Raw genomic sequence first — 22,766 nt, 5'->3', positions numbered from 1 at the left:
TACCTAGGAAAACAAATCTCTTTTAGCACAGACAGAAACTCTTTAGAAGTCGACCGAAGAATAGCAATCAGCTGGAAAAAATACTGGGCTAATAAAGAAATTGTAAAATCACAACTCCCGTTGACTATCAAAAAAGTTGTAATGGATTCAGTAATACTACCAAGCCTCACCTACGGTTGCCAAACATGGACGTTCGATTTCACAATTAGACACAAAATTGAAACAACACAGAAGAGAATGGAGAGAAGTATACTAGGCATAAAATTAAAGGATAGAGTTAGGAATGAAGTCATAAGGAGAAAAACAAATATTACAGATGCCTTAATATTCTCACTCGAAAGGAAGTGGAAATGGGCAGGACACGTTGCCAGATACAGTGACGACAGATGGACCATACGAACTGTAAAGTGGCCTGGGCCACTGGGCTCAAGAGGCAGAGGCCGTCCACGTGGAAGATGGTCGGACGAATTAGTGGCAACGGCAGGTCCAAAATGGACAGAGACAGCTCAAGACAGAGAGGAGTGGAATTCCTTGGGGGAGGCTTTTACCCGAAAGGGGCCCACATATTTATTTTAAGTTAATTTTTTTTTCTCTTATTGTAAATTATTTCTCATTTATGTTTTAAGTATGTGTGGAACAAATAAAGCTTTTTTTTATTTTATTTTGTTTATTTATTTTATATCATTCATTACAATCCAAAAATTTAAATCACCTTGAACTTTAAGATGTTTAGTTGTTTAGGTAATCACTAAAAATCACATAAGAATCCTTTTAAACCTTTATTATGCCGTAAAAGGTTTTAGAAACGAAAAGAAAACTTACTCGTAGGTAGAGTATAATACAATCCAAAACTAACCAATAAAAATTATATGTGTAATTGTTAGCACACAATTAAATTTTTAAATTAAATGGAGTGATTGTAAAAGAAGTAAACTGTATTTAATAAACAAATTGCTTCTAAGGGGATCGTAGATAAGCCCTGCACCACTGAATAGTTGTTCACTCGCTACTAACTAGGTGGACAGGACAAATATTGGCGCGCAATGGAATGAAGCTGTTGATGTTTAGTATCGCAGCACGTGGCAAGCGGAGAGATGAGCGAATGACAGGTATAGACCTGTTGGACTTTGATGTACGCCGCTCATGTCCCACCGTCGCGCTAGGTTCCGACATCCGCTATAACTTCCGTTTGAAATATAACAGAACCGGAACAGAAGCGGATGTGTAAAACAAAACGGAAGTTCCGCAGAAACGGAAGCAGAAGCAGAGCTCCGTTACATCCCTGCTAAGTATAATGTACTACATATTATTGATTGATTTTTTATTTGATAAACATTGTGCTTCAATTCAAATAAAAAAAAACTTGAAATATATCTGTGTACATAATTTTGAGTTTGTATTCGAATGTGTGGAATGCGTAAAACATCATGCCAAAACCAAAAATAAATCAAAATCAATTTTGAGATGTTTGTTTTTATGTCACTATTCCTGGTTGATTGTGGTTTACCTATTTTTTAATAACATAGGTATATTCCTACTGATATGCAAATACTCGTAACGATCTCTCTAATCTAACAAATATGTAGAAGGTTAAAATCCCTCATAATTTTAGAACAAAACGGGACTTAATCGCGTAAACACTTACATTTATACGTTTTTTACGTTTTGTTCTAAAATTATGAGTGCAAATCGTGTTAGTCTAAATCAATATATGTTAAAAACCCTGTTCACCTGATGGTAAGGATTAACCGAGCCTATGATGCTCGAAGCTATAAAGTTATCGACCCTATAGCAACTTTTGAGTGATGATGAACGCTTTGCTAGTCTGAACTGAAATAGATACCATAGCACTGCGGTGGTAGAATAGTACATTACGATACAAGTGTGTAAAAAAGGAAGTTCGAAACGAGTGGTGATAAATTAAAACACGACCGAAGGGAAAGTTTTAAATCGACACGAGTTACGAATTTTCTTTTCGCACGTGTATCGTACGAAGTTTTTCAGTGCAGATGAGCCTCCGAAGTTTCGACCTGGCATATAATGAACCACTTCTCGCACTAGTGCGTAAAAAAACGACCATCTGTACTGAAAAATAATTTACCTTTCTCGGCCTAAATCCTGTGACAACAAGTGATGTAAATAACTTCAATAGTGCTAACGACAGTAGTCAATTGCCAATATAGGTGAGTACCTACTCATTTTCAGTACTTGTTAATTACTTTAATTTATCTTATTCAATATATGACTATGTTTGACTCAATGGTGGGCTGGTAGAGTGCTGGCATTAACTCCATCCCTCGTATTCTTTACTTTTATAGGTAAATATGTTTAATAAATTAAAACAACTAATATTTATAAGTGCACCTAAGTTATGTATCTACCTTACCTATATGCCTTTATCTTTATACACACGTATATAAAATGGAGGAGCAAATCTTATTTCCACAGATTTCAATAACGGACATTACGGACAAGTCGTAAATGGCAGTATCGGCGCTAGAAACTTCAACTGGACTACCTACATGATGATTGCTGTATAGCAACTAATGCAAGCGTGGTTTTCATTTTACACCAACTCTGCCTGTATGAACGAGTACATTCAGGTAATTAAGTACCTTTTTAATTAGTTAATTATCTACTCAGCGTGCGCCTTCACCTTGATATGTAGCGATTAACATGTAAGTGCCCGTTGCTACGTTAATATTAATTCATTATATACTACTACAATGTAGGTATGCTAGTTTAGTGCTTATGTACCTACCGATAAATCTTATCATAAAATCTTAAACTTCGTATTTCCAAAAAAACGATGGGTGATCAATTTGCCTTACTATTGACATTAATGCTAATTTATATTCTCTTGAGTATCTGATAGATACTCGACATTTGCGGTAAACGTATAATATGTAATTTCCGACCTCCATTTTTATTGGTTTTGGGAAATCCACAGACTTTTGTTTAGTTACCGTCAGGAACAAGGAAACTTTTATTGATAAAACATGAGGGAGTGACTATTAAACCAGCACTATTTTACTAGTAAAATAAAGCCTGACTCCTGACAATTTACCCCAATTAATTTAACGCAAATCATCAGTTTTCCATACCGATCACGTAAGCCATAAATTAGCCGCGTCACCTCTGACTCACGCCATCAACAAACAACCCCAGTCAATTCAATTGAAAAGCCACTCTGACAACACCAATTTGCCTGTCTCTAAATGGCTACCTTTACCCCGAAAACCATTTCAAACACCATAATAAATCTCCACTGAAATCACGGGTCTAATTTCGTAAAAGCCCGTCTCGCTTGCTAATTAATATGAATGGCATTTGCATCCGGCTTTTTCTCTCGTACACCATTTCCAACTATTGTTTTGCAAAGATTCTCACGATTTATTCTTACTTTTAGCCGACTGCACAATGAGAAGGAGCGTTATTGCGATTTAAAATAGCATCTGCTTTATGGCTCCACAGAAATGAAAAGCTTTTTCTCTTTCGGACAAATTAGTTCTCTGTTGAATAAGACTTAATCCGTTAAGAACAATGGGATGGAAAAGATCACCCATATTTCAAATCCGCTGACAATTTTAATAAAAAAAGAATTAGGTACCTATTTCATCAGTTTCAGTGCTTAATCCATGGTTTACGTCCTTTACACGGTACGTATCTACTATCTTAATATTTATAACTAGCTTTTGCCCGCGGCTTCGCTCGCGTTAGAAAGACACAAAAAGTAGCCTATGTCACTCTCCGTCCCTTCAAGTATCTCCACTTAAAAAATCACGACAATTCGTCGCTCCGTTTTGCCGTGAAAGACGGACAAACAAACAGACGCACACACTTTCCCATTTATAATATTAGTATGGATACCTAAATACTTAAGCGTACAAAAGTTAGGTACTCAGTACTCATTTTAAACCGTTACGTCTCGATAGTTGCCAGAATATATAGGTACCCTATCGATTATTTAGTTGTTACTTAACAAGGCTTATAACTAATACCTGTGATAATGCTACGCCGGTAGTGGCATTGAAATTGATTTAATTTGGAGTGCATTCTGTGAAATTAATCAGGGGTATCACACTTTATGCACTATGTGCGCACATTAGATGGTTCACAACACGCAGACTACATTGCAAACTAACCAGCTTTGAAGCTTGCCTGTGATTATGGGTGGTTGGTAGGGGGTGTAGGTCAAGTTATGTTAGGAATGAGATCAGAGATGGGATAGAGAATGTTGTGAATAAATTGGTGTTGATAGGAAAGCAATAAAGCCGCTTACGCACGGTCAACTGCCGCGCGGCCGCTGCGTCGTCGCCCGCTCTAGCCGATGCCGCGGCCGATGCACAGATCTAATGGATTTTTTATGTTGCCTGAAAAAGCACCAATATGAATAAAATGGAAAAAGCATCTTGCCAATGGATTTCATCCGCGCGGACGGATCGGGGATTCATTTTAATAGTGAATCCTGCTGGAATTATTTTTATAGATTGAGTTATTTTTTTATCGGTTCAGTATCGGTGAGTATTTTTAACACAATATTCATGCACCAGTTTCTCTTATTTAATTTGAAATACAGATACCTAAAGTACTACTTAAATGAAGAACATAGTATACAAGGAATAAAGAAAGTTTATAGATAAGTAGGTACATACATATTTAGGTACATGTAGGTAAAGTAGGTACATAGGTACGAGTAGTTTAAAAATATGCGCGTCCAGCTCCTATGCTGAGCTACTTTCAAAACAGGTTATACAATATACATAGAGTCAGCCCACTATAAGTTTGCAACGATTTCGATAGCCCTGCCTCTGTAAGGGTTAAGTAAACGTCCTCATTTTATCGAAGTTTGACGTTTAAAATAACATTTGCACCGGTGAGGCTGTCAAAAATTGTTGCAAACTTATCGTGGGTTGACTTTACATAGCTACATGTCTGATACTCTCTGCAAGAAGTCACATGTGGCTTTTGGGCTCATATGTCATATACTGACAGTACTGATAGTGTTATCAATACTGGCCTTTCCTTTTTTCGTCACCCTCTGACTCAAAGTTGGAGCTAATTTAGTTACCCAGGAAACTACTGCCTCAAATTACGTTACAAAAACATGCAAAACGTAACACAAAATGCAAACCCGAAGCTCTTGCCAAACAGACAGGGCGAGCTAGGGGTGTCTGTCCTGACCCTGCTTGCACCACTTGCAGAGAAGTCTTCTTAATAAAACCAGTATAAGTGTGATCTCTGAGTACGGATATGGAGTCTTGCTTTACGTGTCAGTCAATTATTCAAATTCTTAATATGCACTTTAATGTAGATATAAATATTAATGTGATACATAGAAATGTCATATGGGAATCAATATTATCCGTTTTCGAAATGAAAGGTTGCTGTGAAACATTCTAGAATTTCCTAACTTTTCGGAAACTACACATTTGTGCCAAAGGCACTGAACATACCTCAACCATACGCTATTCCATTCGTAGCTAGCTGAAGAAGCTGTGCTCGTTACGGTATAGCGCTATATGTAGCGGATAGAAACTAAGTAAATAACTCAAAAGATCCGCGATAAACGCTCGCGGTTAGCTCGTACAAATCAACGCAAACATTGTAGGTAACTCGAAAATATTGACAGTGTTTCATTATGAATTCGTAAAGTATACCTACCTATCGACTATAGTAAATATAACAAATGTTCAAACGTTTGCGCCTCTTTCTATAAGGTACTTTTTTGCGATAACCTTACCGAGTTATTTGAAATATTTCTAAGTGAGGTAGTGTGAAAAAATGATACTTACAGCATCGTGTCTTTATCGTGCATCTCAGGTCTACTATTCACTGCACGTCGAGACCACAACTTGACTGGTTTGCCAGTACAACTGATAGCAATAACATCCCGTCGGTGGCGAGAGCCGTGTACTCATTAAAACTTTCCTCAGACTGGGCTTGCACGTGTTTTTAATTTTTATCGAGAGCACTCGTCGTTAGGGGCGGATTCTGCGGGCTTTGATTGCGCTACCCGCACCCGAACCTTAATGACGTCGCCTATAGCTCTTCTCTTGCATCCACTCTATCTTCAAATTAATTATTTCTTCATACAAATTAAAATGTTATAATGATGCGACTTTCATGTCCATCGTCATTAGGATTGCTAAGCTAAGACGCTACGCTGTTTATTAAGTCTGCGTGTATGTCTTTAATAACCGAGTGTGACTTCAAATTATTCCACTCACATATGGTTAAAAGAAAATGTTCCCAGTAATGGTGTTGAAGGTTTTAATACCACCTTGATGAACCTTAGGAATCCCGACCGACGTACTCTTGAGGGTAATTGCACCACCACCATGACTTATGACACCTACATCTTGTTGAATTCAGAAACTGACGAACGGCATTCCGCAGCGATTACTTGAAGCTTTATAAAACGTAGCTAAACGCACTATTAGCTAAAGACTCCATGTTTAGCTGAGATTGCATTATTATATACATAACCACTGGAGAGCGAGTCTAATGAATACCTCGCCTCATCTGTTCGACTTTCAGTTTCAAGTCAGTTTCGTTTCGTCAGATGGACACATCACATCAAAACGCTATAAAGGTGCATCGGTGCTGATCTCGGCCCACGCCAGCAGCCAGCATGAATAGCATGATACTGCAGGCAACACGGCAACTAATCGGCTTAGCACAGTCACTGACGCCGCCGTTGCGCTGCCAGTATACCCCTGTTGCAGAACCTATCGTTTAGGGGAACCAGTATAACTGTAACCTAGGGCTCTATAACAACTAAGCATAGACTAAGAACGTACGTTTACTGGTTTTTTCGAGCGCCATATTGCTTGGAATTACAGGGACTACGCATCACAAACAACTCTAATGGATTTTTCGTGTTTACCAAAATACTAGCACAATGCATGAAGTGATAAGATTATTGATATTGAACTAGCATGGGCGTAGTATGATTATTCCTGGCATGTTACCCGAAAGAGGTTAGAGCACAATTTAAGAATAGAATAGCCGGCTGGTCTAGTGATAAGGAAGTTAGCCTCGCCTTAGTGAATTTTTTGACACAGAGTAGCATTCAAAAATTTGTTTTTAGTTGTAAGTTTAGTCTTAAGTACCTCTTTTGCATACCAAATTTGGTTAAGTATGTAAACTTACCAATATGTAATCGTTAACATCTTGTATGTGGTAATGCTTCATGCAAAATAAAATATCTTTACCTTTAAGCTGAAGACGCCGAAGAGTTCGATTTTCGATTCCCAGCTCGGCCAATGATGGACTTGGTCACCTTTTCTTTAGTGCAGAAGGTGTATGAGGTGTAGTAAGTACCTAATGTGCTACTCTTGCAAAAATTCCCAAAGGAGGCAATTTTGCTCTCCATAGGGAATATTCCCTGCTTGGGAATTTTTCACGAGAAATGCACATCACAATGATATCTATTTCGGTAACTTTAACATACCTACTCGTACTTAGTAGTTGACACTTAGATTTTTCCCTTCCGTGGTCTCCCCATTGTTTTGGCCTAAAACAAATGAAAATGAACAACGACTCCCTCCATCATTCACGAAAATTGGAAGCGTTTACATGAACATCATATTTCATTATAGTGTAGCATAAGCTGAGCGTGATTTTACAGGCTGTCTTGCAGCCATTAATAATAATTAAGCTCGATACCGCCGGGCTTAGGCCGCGCCCGCGCCGCCGACTCGCCAAATTATGACATTATTATTGTGTGGAACACAAAAGAGTCGTCCGCTAAAAACACGTAAGCGTCTTCCCATTGTTCAGCGCCAAACGTTAATGACTGGGGTGTAAAATTGCCCGGGAAGTGACTTTAACAATCTGTCGTATCATATCCCTTGTGTGATCGTTTTGATTGTTTATACAAAGTGTCCCGAAATATTTATATTCACACGGAAAATTGTTCCACAATTTTCAGGCACATCAGAGATCAAACTATAAAACTCCCGTGAGACTCATACGTATTTAAAAATATTTTAAGCGGGTTACTCACGTATTAAGTCGATATAGCGTTCGACATGTTTAGTTATGTTTAGGGGTAGCTACTCTTGAGAAAGGTCCTCGAAATTGGATCGAAACATGTCGAACGCTACATCGACTTAATATGAGTAACCCGTTTAAAATATTTTTAAATACATCAGAGATCACTCATGGAATAGATTTGGTATTATGTTTCGGATTCCTATTAGAAAAAAAACATATTTGAAATATTTGAATTAAATAACTGGATACCTACTGATTTGAAATATCCATACTAATATTATAAATGGGAAAGTGTGTGTTTCTGTTTGTTTGTCCGTCTTTCACGGCAAAACTCGGCGACGAATTGACGTGATCTTTTGAGTGGAGATACTTGAAGGGATGGAGAGTGACATAGGCTACTTTTTGTCTCTTTCTAACGCGAGCGAAGCCGCGGGCAAAAGCTAGTTTGTTTATAAACGCGACGGTTTATTTTCATTAGCAGTCGCCAATCTTTACGAAATAGTTGTCCGAGGATCGGCACCTGCTTATTCATTCATTCATTCATTCACCAACTTCCGCCGCTGATTACACCTTGTAGTGACGAGACGGCGCTAATGTAATGTGTTAATTGCCGGCTGTCTGTAACTACAGTCTTGTGTGAGCTTGGCGCGTATTCCGAAATGAAACGAGGGTGAAACGTTAACAAACTTGTGATGATAATAGTTGGGATGGCGTCCTTGCCTTAGCAGAAAAAGGTATGAGCCGTGCTGCAGGCTGGTTTCGTAACAATCTGCTAACACTAAACAGTAAAAAAACCAAATTTGTTTGTTTCCATAAAACCGCCGCTTCTAAACCTCCTGATCCAACATTAGCAATTAAAATCCATTCTTGTACAGATACAGACGTCCGCTCCTGTTCTTGTGAGACCATAAGTCGTACAAAAGTTATGAAGTATCTAGGTTTGCTTATCGATGAAAATTTAAACTTCAAAAGTCACATCTCCTGTCTTTCTAAAAGAGTCCGTAAAACAATATACATCTTCAAGAAACTCCGGCACTCCGCGGATCCAACTCTCTTAAAAAACATTTACATATCTCTGTGTCAGTCTATAATTACTTACGCGATATCAGTCTGGGGCTGCGCTGCCAAAACCTATATGTTAGTTGTTGAGAGAGCCCAACGCTCTGTCCTGAAAGTTATGCTCAAAAAGCCCTATAGATATGAAACAAAAAGTCTTTACGCAGAATACAGAATACAGAATACAGAATTATTTATTTGTCCAACATAGGTGTACATAAGTTGTTACATTACATTTCAGTTCAGTTTCACTATGTGGCGCCTTACGGCAGATGCCCAAGTCCTTACAGTCCGTCAGCTTTATATCCACAAAGTCTGCCTCTCTATGCACAGATTCGCGTCTAAGCTGGATAATTATTCCGAACTGATCTCAAAACGCATCTTTAGATTACCCATCTCATCAGTTAACACTGCTTTTGGCAGACGCCTCGGTGATGTTTTAAGCTATAAAATCTACAATACTGTCGTAAAGCTGCAAACCGGGCTGATACGTTGCACGGTATCGGAGGCTAAACGTATTCTTTGCAAATGGTTACTGTCACTTGACTACCATGAAACTGAAAACTTACTTCAATAGGTAACTTAATAATTTAACAATAATTTTAACTATAACCATACTATAAAATAACTTCTGCAAACTGTAATATTTTGGGCAACAGAATCAATGTTTAATAACTGTTCACACTGTACGTTTAATTATATAGTTACTGTGTTTTTCTAATTTTCTAACTACTGTCAACAGACTTCCATGAAACTGAAAACTTACTTCAATAGGTAATTTAGTAATAACTTAATTATAACCATAGTATAAAATAACTTCTATAAACTGTAATACTTTAGGCAACAGAATCAATGTTTAATCATTGTTTACACTGTACTTTAATTTTATAGCTAACTTGTTTTTCTAACTTTCATGACATATAAAGGCAATACAGGTCTCCCGCGGTACAGGTCTAGCCTAGTGCGGGGACCCCTGGAAACTTGTGTTAACAATAATTAGGATATGCACAAATGGATGTAAATGTTACCTATCTTTTGCAACAAATGTCTTTGTGTTTATGTGCAACAATAAACGATTTTTACTTTTTTTTACTTTTTTTTTACTTTTACTTTAGATATTAGTTTTTTGAGAAGCTTTCACCTAAAAAGGGCGGTTAGTGATCTGGGGCCTATTAAGATTAAGTACAACAAAATAACAAGAAAATCAGAATCGGCATTATAGCGTATGGGTATGTGATTGTGAATGCAGTAATATTTGGATTTGATACGGCCTAAAGGCCGTAGCAGGATAAGGGAAGAAAAAATGCCCTTTAATGATTAGAAGCTGGTTTTTTTTCTATAGTTACTTACACTGTAGTAAGATTGTGCAAAGTTTTGTTGAAAAATTCCCAGTGGTTCAGCCGGCAGAAAAAAAAACCAAATTCATGAAATATGATTTTTCTCTAAAAGTATTTAACTCTATCATACAATCTTTTTTCATTTTAGTTAACTAAATACTGTAAATAGTACTTATAACCTGGAAGAAAATTGAATCTCCAACTATAATATTTCTGCAAAAAGTACGTAAGTCAACATTTCAAAAAAAAATATTTTTTACAAAAAAAAATGAAAATTTCGCTGGCTTGGTTGAAGTCTTGGTTGCTCAGTTGGCAGAGCGCTGGAGTATCGATCCAGAGGCCGTGAGTTCAAGTCTCACCCAAGGCAGACATTTTCCACTTTTAAATTTATTCTAAGCCTAATGGCATCGAGTGCAGACGTTTCTGCTAATCAGAAGTTAAAATTTAGTATGGTTAGCGCATCGTAACTGGTGAATTTCCAATATGACTTGGAACTCCGGTTGCCGTTTAAGAAGTTTAACACTCTTACGGTAGATGTCGCTACGGGTCCCATTGACCTAAGTGGTGGAAAAATTTCGCTGGCTTGGTTGAAGTCTTGGTTGCTCAGTTGGCAGAGCGCTGGAGTATCGATCCAGAGGCCGTGAGTTCAAGTCTCACCCAAGGCAGACATTTTCCACTTTTAAATTTATTCTAAGCCTAATGGCATCGAGTGCAGACGTTTCTGCTAATCAGAAGTTAAAATATTTTTTAGTTTCTGAAGGAGGGACCACTCTAAGTGATACTTCTAAAAAAGCCTTATTTAATGATCTGTCAGTCATATAAGTTTGACAGTTAAAATCGAAAAGCAACAGTGTCAAAATTAAAAGATAATGTTGGTTGGATTTTGTTACATTTTATTGTTATACCGTTCTAACACCGCCAAATAATATAAAAAAATATTTCCTGATCGAATGTGTAAAAATAAAACAAATTTTCGACAATATTGGCTTCAAAAAGATATACAGGGTATATTTTGATAGCGGGTCAGTGAGGGCAGCTACCAGATCCCGGTCTAAGGAGACATTCCATCTATTTCAAATTGATGAAGATTGGCGTTTACAGATTTTGGAAAAAACATTTTTCACAAACTCTTTTTTAGGGTTCCGTAGTCAACTAGGAACCCTTATAGTTTCGCCATGTCTGTCTGTCCGTCCGTCCGTCCGCGGATAATCTCAGTAACCGTTAGCACTAGAAAGCTGAAATTTGGTACCAATATGTATATGAATCACGCCGACAAAGTGCAAAAATAAAAAATGGAAAAAAATGTTTTATTAGGGTACCCCCCCTACATGTAAAGTGGGGGCTGATATTTTTTTTCATTCCAACCCCAACGTGTGATATGTTGTTGGATAGGTATTTAAAAATGAATAATGGTTTACTACGATCGTTTTTTGATAATATTTATATTTTCGGACATAATCGCTCCTAAAGGAAAAAAAAGTGCGTCCCCCCCCTCTAACTTTTGAACCATATGTTTAAAAAATATGAAAAAATCACAAAAGTAGAACTTTATAAAGACTTTCTAGGAAAATTGTTTTGAACTTGATAGGTTCAGTAGTTTTTGAGAAAAATACGGAAAACTACGGAACCCTACACTGAGCGTGGCCCGACACGCTCTTGGCCGGTTTTTAATGCTAAAAGATCCCATTCCTCTCAAGGATCAAAAGTATGGAACCAAAAAAAAATCCGGCTAGAAAATCCACAAATTGAGAAAAACTTTTCCAATACAATTTGTATAAAAAAATATAGTTTTTGGCATCAAAAAAAGTTTTTGAAAAATGACTTTTTTTCTCACGCCCTGTACTTACCTATGTTATTTCCAAAATCTGTAAATGTCTTTTAGACCGTTTTCGCGTAGCAGCACGGGATCTGGTACCTGCCCTCACTGACCCGCTATCAAAATATACCCTGTATATCTTTTTTTTTAAAGCCAATATTTTCAAAAATTTGTTTTATTTTTACACATTCACACGGAAAATATATTTTTAAGTTATTTGGCGGTGTTAGAACGGTATAACAATAAAATGTAACAAAATCCAACCAACATTATTTTTTTAATTTTGACACTGTTGCTTTTCGATTTTAACTGTCAAACTTATATGACGGACAGATCATTAAATAAGGCTTTTTTAGAAGTATCACTTCGAGTGGTCCCTCCTTCAGACACTAAAAAAAAATTTTTTTTACCCTACTATGACAGAAACGGGACGTTATCTATAACCGCTCACTTGTATGGCGAGAACCCGCCTAGCGGGTTGTCCGGCATCTGAGCAAAGTTCACGAGTGCCTACCAACCGGGTTCTTGGTTAAAACTTAGAATACTATCATTAACGACTTTAATTTTATGTCATTTTACTACTTTAATTATGAAATGACATAAACATAATATTCTTATTTTTTCGATTTTAGAGTTCAGTATCAGAAAAAAAGAAAATTTAATCTTATTGTAATTTATTTCTTATTTACCTGATATTGTTTGAAATATGAAAAAAAGCTGAATTCCTTATGCCGGAAATGAAATCTGATATTGATTCGTGAGCAATCGACTGGGTGAACACCAAAAATAGGGACTGTTAAGTATGTATTCAAAGCGATCCGGGTTGATATCTTAAGATAATATTTTATACTTGAACGAAATGTCTTGTTACGGATGAGGAAACAAAACATCGTGTTCTAATATAATATCGGCTCCGTAACAACTATATAGTAAGGTGGCGGAATTGAAAAAAGTCGTCTAGTTTTGAAGTTGATGTGACTGGAGAGTATACTGCTGACAAGAGGTATCGTTGTGATCGGTAGACTTTACTGAGTACGAAATAATGACTTGTCGCATTCTCAGACTGTGGGGGGGTTAACTATGACGTCACAAAGATCGCGGTCCCGGGTTTAAATTTTTTGCCAATTTGTCTAGAACCCCTTATCCAATTTTGAAAAATGAGGTGTCGATTGAAAGCGTATAACATGCTGATTAAGATTTATTATATGTGAAAAGTATAGTTTTGTTAGTTATTTTTTAATTAATAATAATGCAAAAAATACTTTTTTTTTACTCTCTTTTTTGATTTTTGTGATTCAAAAAGGCAATGAAAACGGCCACTTAGCTAAAAAAATATGTTATATAAATCATTTAACTACATTTAGTAGGGGGAAATTAGCTAAAATTACGGCATAATTAATGGAAGGTTTTTTTAAATTGAAATGTGTACGTTATAGACTGAAGTTATTTTTCATCAACCCTCCCCACTCCTCCCCCCTCTGCGTCACCCCTCTACCCTCCCTTAAAGTGCCAAAAATGCGGTTTTTCTCGATTTCTGGCAAAACTGTTGAAGATACAGATAAAGCGCGTAGGAACGAAGTAATCCTTAATAAATTTCCTACAAATTATTCATTAACACTATGGTTCTAGCACTTATAGTTTTCGCGTCATCCGTCATGAAAGTTGGTCCTTTGCTGCAATTTTCTTTAATGAATGTTAAGTTTTCGCCCAAAATGCTTACAAAATCGTCGATTTTTTTTTGATATGACTAAGATATTGTAACCCATGACTAAAATAAAATTAAGGGGGAAAAATCACTACCATGGGTGGAATTTCCAATATGTCTTGGAATTCCAGTAACTATTTAAGACGTAATATTTTCACGGTAGTAGTCGCTAGGAGTACCATTGATCCATATAGTATATCGATGACTGGGGATGAGCTTTTGGTAGCTGTTGGTAGAGCCCTGGAGTTTTAATCCAGAAGCCGTTAGTTCAAGTTCCACCCATGGTAGTGATTTTTCCCCCTGAAATTCATTTTCAGTTTATAATATTTTAGTAATATCAAACCGATTTTGTAAGCAATTTGGGAGAAAGCTTAACATTCACTAAAGAAAATTGCAGCAAAGGACCAACTTTCGTGATGGATTACGCGAAAACTATAAGAGCTAGAACCAAAGTGACAATGAATGGTTTGTAGTAAATTTATTAAGGATTACTTTGTTTCTACACGCTTTTTCTGTATCTGCAACGGTTTTGTCAGAAATTGCGAAAAACCGTATTTTCGGCTATTTAAGGGGGGGAAGAGGGGTGACGCAGAGGGGGGAGAGATGGGGAGGGTTGATGAAAAATAACTTCGGCCTATAATGCACATACCCTAATCAAAAAAAATCTTCCATTAATTATGCCAATATTTTCATACATAACTTTCCAGAAGCAACGGACTAATTATTAAGCTATCTGTTGCTTTTTAAATTTCTACGATCGGATAATAAATAAGCAAACTACAACCACATACCTGTAGGCGGGGAGTACCGCTTGACACGCGTTCCCATACATTCGGCGTCTACCAAATTACACCTCGCGCAAAATTCGTTTCAAGCAGATATACCTCTAATCTTATTCATCGTAACCTATCAATATTGGTATCTTTTGAAAGTACAATTAAAGTACTTTAAGAAACAATGTCAATCATTTTCTTAAAATCAATAATCGCCAGTCTGCGGTGGTTACAAAGGAAAAAAGTGGTTATGCAATTTGACTGGTTTCCTAGGTTTGATACCCTAGACGAGTTTAAAAGGGGAGGTAAAGGTGACATATGGGTTGTTCTCTGGCCTAAAAGCTATACAGAGGGTCAGGGAGAAAAAAACTAGGGTTTAAGTTTAGTTTTAAGTTATTTTTTCTTTTATTTGTTGATTTTATTGTGTTTAATTTTTTTGTAATTTTATCAAGGATACACATTGGTTTCTTTTGCTGAAAATTCCCTTTTTTATGAGAAATGTGATGAATTTCATGGCATTTTCCGATAGAGACTAAAATTAACTTTCAAATAAGGCCACATAGTCATACTGATACATAGTCATACCCTTAATATTATATAAGTAAAAGTATGACTATGTGGCCTACTGATACATAGTCATACCCTTAATATTATATAAGTAAAAGTATGACTATGTGGCCTTATTTGAAAGTTAATTTTAGTCTCTATCGGAAAAAGCCATAAAATTCATAACATTTCTCATAAAAAAGGCAACTTTTAGCAAAAGAAACCAACGTGTATCCTTGATAAAATTACAAAAAAATTAAACACAATAAAATCAACAAATAAAGGAAAAAATAACTTAAAACTAAACTTAAACCCTAGTTTTTTCCCTCCCCTGACCCTCTGTGTAGCTTTTAGGCCAGAGAAAAACCCATATGTCACCTTTACCTCCCCTTTTAAACTCGTCTAGGGTATCAAACCTAGGAAACCAGTCAAATTGCATACCCACTTTTTTCCTTTGTAACCACCACAGACTGGCGATTATTGATTTAAAAAAAATGATTGACATTGTTTTTTAAAGTACTTTAATTGTGCTCTCAAATGATATCAATATTGATAGGTTACGATGAATAAGATTAGAGGTATATCTGCTTGAAACGAATTTTGCGCGAGGTGTAATTTGGTAGACGCCGAATGTATGGGAACGCGTGTCAAGCGGTACTCCCCGCCTACAGGTATGTGGTTGTAGTTTGCTCATTTACTCGTATTATCCGATCGTAGAAATTCAAAAAGCAACAGATAGCTTAATAATGTAGTTAAATGATTTATATAACATATTTTTTAGCTAAGTGGCCGTTTTCATTGCCCTTTTGAGTCACAAAAATCAAAAAAGAGAGTAAAAAAAAAGTATTTTATGCATTATTGTTAATTAAAAAATAACTAACAAAACTATACTTTTCACATATAATAAATCTTAATCAGCATGTTATACGCTTTCAATCGACACCTCATTTTTCAAAATTGGATAAGGGGTTCTAGACAAATTGGCAAAAAATTGAAACCCGGGACCGTGATCTTTGTGACGTCATAGTTAACCCCCCCACAGTCTGAGAATGCGACAAGTCATTATTTCGTACTCAGTAAAGTCTACCGATCACAACGATACCACTTGTCAGCAGTATACTCTCCAGTCACATCAACTTTTTCCGAGACCCTCTCGCCGCTCTACTAATATACTAGCCGTACCACCATGAGTTGACTTCACCATCTGCGCAAACTCTATCGCAGTCCATCTCTCTCCCGCTGATGAATTGTTGCGATTGTGACCAAAATATGACTCATTTCATCTTTCGTGGCGACAATACTAGCATGGGTAGATATCGATATCATACTTAAATTGTATGTTTAACGTTTTATTCCGTTTTGTAGTTGGAATCAGGCCGCCATGACGTGGCATAATTGTGCGAATAAAACCGCAGCGCTTACCGTCGATGCTCACTGGCCTTTGGCTTCGGGAGCCATGTCCAGGGCGCTGCCAGTGCTCTGCGCGCTGGTAGCTCTGGCTAGCGGCGGGAAGGAAACGCCAGTGAGTATTTACAGTTTTCTAAACTTCTTCATAGGTGGAACTTGTTTCCTAAGGTTGCAAACGAAACCGTATGTAGGTACGAAATTTCTCACAGACGCTTCTAGCTGCATTGCTGCATAAAACGGTGTTGAATAATGAAGGTAATCGCTGATATTACTCACTAGAGACCACACAGAATAGGGCGGTCCGTTCACTGACATAATCGTTTTCTAAGCTTTTTGGCTTCGAGAGCCATGTTCATTTGTCCAGGCCGCTGCCAGTACTTTGCAGCTCAGGTGCCGTAGCCGAATAGCATTTCTTTGATGCCAAACGAAAACGAAACGCCCCGAAAGGTAGTCTGGCTCTGTCGCGCCAATACGCAAGAGCGATAGAGATAGATATCTACTAGCGTTTCATTCGGCTACGTACCCTGGCCCCGTAGCCGAATGGCATTTTTACGACGCGAAACGAAAACGAAACGCCGCGAAAGGTAGCCTAGCTCTGTCGCGCCAATACACAAGAGCGAGATAGATATCTACGAGCGTTTCGTTTCGTGAGGGTTTCGTGAGTGTTTATGCATTCGGCTACGCACGCTGGGAAGGAAACGCTAGTGAGTATTTACAAGCGCTGTAGCAAACAGTACAATTGTTGACATTGCTCCGTGTTGTGTCGTTGTTATCACTATCGCTCTTCTGTATCGTTAGTTAGATCCATTTGCGTATTGTTCGCCACGAAGTGTCAACAATTGTACTAATGGCTAGATGCCCAGTTTCTCTAATTTGCTCATAGCACGCAGGGCCGGAATTTCTTATATTCAGACGTATCTCAAGAGGATGATGAACGGTTTCACATTTACTTTATTTCATCCTCACCGCAAGCCCTCTGTACCCTATTCTTAAAGCAAGTAGGTTGACATATCGTATTAGATAAGCCGCATCACATTTTTTCAAGTTTATGAGCTGCAAGGTAAGGGATGTGATTCGCTAAACTTACCGAGCTTGTTGTCTCAGAAGACCCCATTGGTTTGAATTTTGCTTCGTAAAAATGGGACTCATAGGCACAAATAATAGTGTCACTACAACGGTGTAGTAAGTAATTCAACTGGATGAGGCACGCGTGTGTCCGTGTGATGTAGGCTCATCAACCAATCTGACTCATTAAGTCTTCCATCCAGGCACAACAAACAAGAATCTTTTGAAGAATCAGTGTAGGCGTGATTTCATATACATATGTTTCTTATATCTTGATATGATGAACTAGTTCTATTGGTAAGTTTACAATGGAGACAGAATGTTTGTGGACTTGACAGAAGGGTTGACGGATGAGGCGGCGCGGAGCGCTCGACACTATTGCTCAATGTCGCTCTCGGAGCATACGTAACGCAGCCACGGGACAAGTTCCAATATCACACGTTAAATGTCATTGTCTGCAAAAGTGTGGTTTGATTTCAAAATTTTCAAATAAAACATTGTGAAACCGAAAATGTCTGTGTTTTCTTTTCGTTGTAAATTTCTGCGCGCGACTAGCACCGAGTTTCAGTGTTTAGACTGACTCACAACTCAAAAAGCAAATTCCTTGAGCATGACACACAGACTAGATGATTTAGACAAGTACCTAATATCAAAATGTTTGGTGCAATACATAACTTCGTAATAATCTGGTTCGTAAATACATCTATTTAAGTAGTTTCGTCGCTTAGGTACATCTCCAAATACATTTTAGGTGTCCTCAATATTTATTTATTTATTTATTTACATTTCTGGGGTACTCACCAATTCCGTATTTGCAAAAAGTATATTCGCCCTGTAACAATGGAGAAGAATTCTCACCATTTTAAATATTAAACACCATGATACAAGTTGATGCGCATTGGGTGAGTCCTCGTGGAATCACAACTTAATAATTTTCTTTGAAATGTTATCTCATTTTTATTAACATCTTTTTGCTCTCGCGTTATTCACAAAGCAAAGACATGTAGATACGGGGCACGTAGGGAGTGAATAATAAAAATAGGCACTACACGACTTGTCAATTTTTTATCACTCTTATATGACACATACGTGTTGATGTCGCAGATTGTAAGAATAAGCACCTGCTGTGAATAAATAGTTGACTGTGTTTATGTTGACAACATTCGAAACGTTATTTATTTAGCGTATTTCAGGTTATGCCACGACGTAACGTAAATATTAAAAATAAAAAACTTGCCTAAGTAATTGTTGTTTAGAGAGAACTAGGTTGCTCTTTAAATTTCGAAACGTAACTTAGCGTTCATCACTATTTATAGGTCCGAGTTAAGTGTATGTTTTCTTTGTAAATGAGTATGTACGTGTATCGTGTATTAACTATTAAGCTTACTATAAGAGGCCAATTTGTAATCGATGTTATTCTAGTAGTATTATTTTAATTCTAGTAGCCATAATCTGCCAAGTATGCAGTAGTGTAACTTCTTATACTTAGTTAACATAACTTTTATACAATATTTACTACCTAACCACTAAACCACTTCTTTCATAGAAAATGTTGGCATAATAGTAACACAGAAAATAAATATTAAAGTATGAAAACTATTTCAGGTGTTCAGTGATGAAATCAAAGAAATAATACAACACGTTCACAACGAGTGCGTCGGCAAGACCGGGGTCGCCGAGGGTGAGTTCGCAAAAGAAAATTGTATTTCCACTTACCTTTGTTCTACGCTCGCATGCGAGTGACGGCAAACATTCAGCCCGCTAAACCTAACACCATAGCTTTACACGCTTTTAGATAGGACAGGGGTCGCAAACTTTAGAGAAGAACGGCCCGATTCGAACTTTAATAGAAGTCATATTTTAGCTCTAAATACGACGTGTGTCGGATTTGTCAAAATAGTAATTTTTGTGTAAAGGAACGTCATTTTTTTACTTATATGTATATCCGATCCACATTATGCATAGTAAATATAAAGGACTTATCTAAAATAAAGTTTAAATCGAGCCTAAAGGGAACTGCAGTCATTAGTTTTAGAAATATCAGAGATCCAAGAACTCTAATATGTATTTTTGCTGACTTGAAAAGCTGCAATCATATCTTCAAAATGCAGCACATGAACCACGGTTTCCCAGCTCCTGAGACAGGACGGTTTAAAAATTCCAAGTATGCCAAATCGAATTATTTCAATAGGCTAGTTTCCTACTAATCAAATCAGCTTCTTTATAAGAACTGTCAAAACGATTTGCTAATATGGAATAACTATGAAATACTAAGGAGTGACGTCACGGTCAATTCATTTACTTTAGATCTTTCTCTTTGACTTATTAAATAGAAATTATGTTTAAACATAACCACTGTCCATATTTTTCTTTTAATTATGTGATGCTTTATTTCGTGCACTGCATACAATATTTTAAGTATAGGAAACTAGGCTATTATTGATTTCAAAATTACATTCAAGAATTTCTCAACCAGGAAAAGCAAGAATCCTAACCTATTATTAGTGACAACCTTATTTTCGATTCGTCTTTATTGTATCTGTGGAGTGGCTTTTCTAAAGGACTCATTTCTTAAGTCTGCCATTAGTTTTCAAGAGCTACAAGTGTGTTTTTGTAGTGTGTAAAATGTTTTTGGCATTTTTACAATATTTTCCTTACTATTGTAAGATAAAATATTTTTTTTCTTTAATATATGACATATTATTTCGATCTATAAAATAATTATGTCTGGTAATTTCTAAGCCCTTGCACAGTTATCCCCATAAATTATTTTTTCAAGCCGTCACCTCTACTCTCTTTCATTTCTATTGTTTTGAAAAACATGTCTCGCGTTTGAGTACATTAAAGAGTCTTTATTCTTACTTGCCCCCAGAGGATATAGCGAATTGCGAAAACGGCATATTTAAGGAGGACACCAAATTGAAGTGCTATATGTTTTGCCTTCTGGAAGAAGCGAGTCTCGTGAGTTGTTTTGCATAAATATTACTCTTCATTTCTTTCACAGGTTTTTACGGAATAGTTATAATGTCTAGGTGGCATGGCATTTTAAGCCTAAGTAATTATTAACATAAAAAAGAGTGATGGCTGCTATATGTATATTATGTATTTTACTCGTATTCGATTGTTTCGTATCGTTCACAATTCTTATAAATTACTTTGACTTTGTTCATAATTTAAATCAATTACTTACTTCAAACATTAAAATGTAAAAAGTCTTACCTAATTAAATAATCTTAATCTTAATCCAAGTTACAGGTATCGTCCAGTATCATTTCGTAACACTTGGTATTTCCTCGCAGGTGGATGAAACCGATACTGTGGACTACGAGATGATGGTGAGCCTGATTCCCGAGCAGTACTACGACCGAGTTTCCAAGATGATATTCGCGTGCAAACATTTAGGTCAGAAATTATTTTATTTTACTTAGTCACAGTTGTTTTTTATAAAACATCAGTTCTCGAAAAGTTTGTACAAAAATTAAGGAAAAAGTTAAATTTGTTTTAATTATTCCTATTTTGTTACCAAGATATTTTTGATAAATTAAGATTTTAGTAATTTTTATTTCGTCATTAAGGTTCTCTAGTGTCTATATTTTCTTAATTATAACAATTAATCTGCATATATATTACGAAAGTCGACTTATATTACTAAATGTTGGTAACAAAATAGGATCAATTAAAATTTACTGACGTGGCTATGTACAAAATTGCCGGGAACTGCTCAAAAGTGCGTTCGACAACGTGTCTGTTCGTACAATCAGTAGTAGTGGAAGAAATATCCAAAAGTATCCGCCATCCATCAATAGTACTATGAATATACCTACCTACCCACTACATTATGCTACGATGCCAATCGTTGACGTTTCGTAGCGTATACATATATAACTATTATAGGTGTACATACTACGGATCGTGAATAGTTAATTGGTATCTTGTCTACGCAGCATACTTTTGAATATGGCTGACTACTATTTAAGGGTAGGTATATAAACATCTATAATGCATTTATTATTATTTATTTATTTTATTTTATTTATTTAGAACACATACAGTCATTTATACATATGAAAAGGGTGCATATAACTATATAAGGGTGCATTTGAATTATTATTTAAAAAAATACTATTTTTCAGATACGCCTGACAAAGATAAGTGCCAAAGGGCATTCGATGTTCACAAATGTTCATATTCAAAGGATCCAGATGTAAGTACAGTTTTTTTTTACATATTTTCTCAAAATTATCAACAAGAACAATATTCACAAGTGAAACCTTTTGAACGCTTTTGACTCATTCTTGACAAGTTACTTAAATATTCTAACCGAGCTATTACACTGGCTCATAAAATATTGTTCACTTCTCATTTATAAGACGGCTCATGCTTAACAAATGTTTTATATCTATACGTATATAAGAACTTTAATAATAATTTGTTTCTTTTTCAGCTATACTTCTTATTCTAGACTAAGATTAAGCTTGTGTGCTGACAAAATGAGAAGACTATGGTAACAATAATTTTAGTTTAAATATAATACTCCTTAATTGCAAATATGTTCTTGTTTCTATTTGATGTTAAACCCTACATACATTTTCATAACATTCCCATAAACATGTACGTTTCGTAGTTAAGGTACAGCGGGGAAAATCTGGACTGGGGGGCAAATTTAACTGGTCTCTATTTTTTCATGTTTTACAATTATAAAATAGAGTGTCCACCGGTTATATATGGTAGGCGTGTTCAGTGGATACATGTAGAACTCAACATCATAGTGTAATAATGGAAAAAATGGATCAGTTACAGTTGCCCCCCAGTCGAGATTTGGCCCGCTGTACCTTATGTATTTTCCGTAACTTTTAGGGTCTGACAACGTCATCTTTTCAGTCGCGAAAACAATTAAAACTAAATAAAATGTCGTAATAAAAACTTCAAAAAGTCGGAATCTGGAGATTATTCTAAGGCCAAATATAATTACAAGTCATATTGCCACTGTCTAGAGAGCAGAAAATACTTGTAAATAAAGACGTAATTTGGCGCTAGCCGCAGGCTCTTGGCCGCCTATT

General features: G+C 36.5%; 1 protein-coding gene across 1 annotated transcript; it reads left to right on the top strand.

Moving 5' to 3' along the window:
- Positions 1 to 16,616: 16,616 nt before the first annotated feature.
- Positions 16,617 to 22,256, top strand: LOC125225663 (general odorant-binding protein 83a-like). Its single transcript, XM_048129479.1, has 6 exons — positions 16,617 to 16,756; positions 19,312 to 19,387; positions 20,579 to 20,667; positions 21,006 to 21,108; positions 21,840 to 21,910; positions 22,151 to 22,256. The coding sequence occupies exons 1-6, from the start codon at positions 16,691 to 16,693 to the stop codon at positions 22,166 to 22,168; spliced, it is 423 nt and encodes a 140-aa protein (XP_047985436.1). The 5' UTR covers positions 16,617 to 16,690; the 3' UTR covers positions 22,169 to 22,256.
- Positions 22,257 to 22,766: the final 510 nt, after the last annotated feature.

The sequence above is a fragment of the Leguminivora glycinivorella genome, chromosome 4 (genome assembly GCF_023078275.1).
Source record: "Leguminivora glycinivorella isolate SPB_JAAS2020 chromosome 4, LegGlyc_1.1, whole genome shotgun sequence".
NCBI lineage: Eukaryota > Metazoa > Arthropoda > Insecta > Lepidoptera > Tortricidae > Leguminivora > Leguminivora glycinivorella.
The sequence above is the reverse complement of the archived record's forward strand: the minus strand, read 5'-3'. Positions and strand labels throughout refer to the sequence as shown.